Source organism: Tupaia chinensis, unplaced genomic scaffold (assembly GCF_000334495.1).
Source record: "Tupaia chinensis unplaced genomic scaffold, TupChi_1.0 Scaffold000596_2, whole genome shotgun sequence".
NCBI lineage: Eukaryota > Metazoa > Chordata > Mammalia > Scandentia > Tupaiidae > Tupaia > Tupaia belangeri.
The window spans coordinates 81,742-83,239 of record NW_006160113.1 but is presented as its reverse complement, the minus strand read 5'-3'; the positions used below and the strand labels follow the sequence as shown (position 1 = coordinate 83,239).

Genomic DNA, 1,498 nt, shown 5'->3' with positions numbered 1-1,498 from the left:
ACAAATATTTAGGTAGATTTTACTCACTATACACTGCATTTCACAGTTAAAGAGAGCAGTTCAAATATCAATGCCAGAGGAACTTGAGTGGACAAGGATGAGGTCCATTGCTTTAGAGCTGGAAAGAGCTTCATAAGCACAATGTTAACCTGGGCTCTATACAAACAAATCCTCTTTACAACATCCCATGAAGTATTTAAAATGACCTTTTTCACATTTTGAAGGAGTTCCTGACGTTGTATTTTATGTACCAACGTCCCTCAACCCAGCAGTCTCTTCATGGCACCGAGGACCTCCTTGTTTCGCAGGCTGTAAATAAATGGGTTCAGAAGAGGTGTGACAATGGTGTAAAACACTGCCAAGATGTTATCCTGGTCCGGGGAGTGCAAGTAATGAGGCCGTGTGTAGGTAGAGAGAGTGGTTGTATAGAACAGGCTTGCCACAACCAGGTGGGAGGAACAAGTGGAAACAGCCTTTGTTTGTCCTTTATTTGAGCTCATCTGAAAAACAACAGTCAGCACACGGGCGTAGGAAGCTAGGATGGCCACGAATGGCAGCAGCAGAATAATAAGTCCACTCAAGAGGACCGTGTACTCGTACTGGGAAGTGTCCTGACACACCAATGGCATTAGGGATGGAACTTCACAGAAGAAGTGTTTGATGAGCCGAGACCTACAGAATGGAAGCTGAAATACATACAAGGTATGCACTAAAGCGTTGACAGAACCACTGCTCCATGCGCACATGACCATCAACCAACAGGTCTTCTTGGTCATCAGCACAGGATAACGCAGTGGATGGCAGATTGCTACATATCGATCGTAAGACATAAAACCAAGAAGAAGGGCTTCTGTTGCACCGAGGGTCAAAAACACAAATGTTTGAACCGCACAACCCAAAAAACTAATGGTCTTACTGTTGGAGAGAAAGTTGGTCTCCATCTTGGGCACCGTGGTGGAGATGTACATCATATCGATGGCAGAGAGCTGACTGAGGAGGAAGTACATGGGCGTGTGCAATCTGGTGTCCACTCGGATGAGGTGAACCAATATGATGTTCCCCATCAGAGCCACCAAAAAGAGGATGGCAATGACAACGAAGAGAAGAGTGTTCATTCGGCCATGCTGGAAAAGGTCAAGGAGCGTGAACTCAGTCCCCAAACTTTGATTCCCTGTTCCCATGGCAAAGTCAACAGGTGAAAGAACATATCTGAAATGATCATGTAATAATATTGACAACCCTATAAGAGAAAGTAAAGTAACAATTACTAAATACAATAGAATTTTCCAGTATCACCTTATAACTTCCTCTTATTGAATACATTGAATCTGTGCCTATTACAAATTGTACAGATCGTGAAATTAAGAATTTTTACAGATCGCACAATGAAAACAAAAAATGAAAATAAAAGAATCTTTATATAATTTTTGAGCACAAATTATGTGTCTCCTTGTAAATATCTCCAAGATGATAGACTGTAACTCTGTTCATTTGTTAT

At 41.9% G+C, this 1,498-nt stretch overlaps 1 protein-coding gene across 1 annotated transcript; it reads right to left on the bottom strand.

The window, feature by feature from the left end:
* Positions 1–260: 260 nt before the first annotated feature.
* Positions 261–1,181, bottom strand: LOC102475300 (olfactory receptor 2AK2). Its single transcript, XM_006158413.1, has one exon. The coding sequence runs from the start codon at positions 1,179–1,181 to the stop codon at positions 261–263; it is 921 nt and encodes a 306-aa protein (XP_006158475.1).
* Between the last annotated feature and the right edge of the window lie 317 nt (positions 1,182–1,498).

What these genes read in the sequence shown, in the direction of transcription:
- LOC102475300 (XM_006158413.1), bottom strand. Translation starts at nt 1,181, where the DNA reads ATGGGAACAGGGAATCAAAGTTTGGGGACTGAGTTCACGCTCCTTGAC.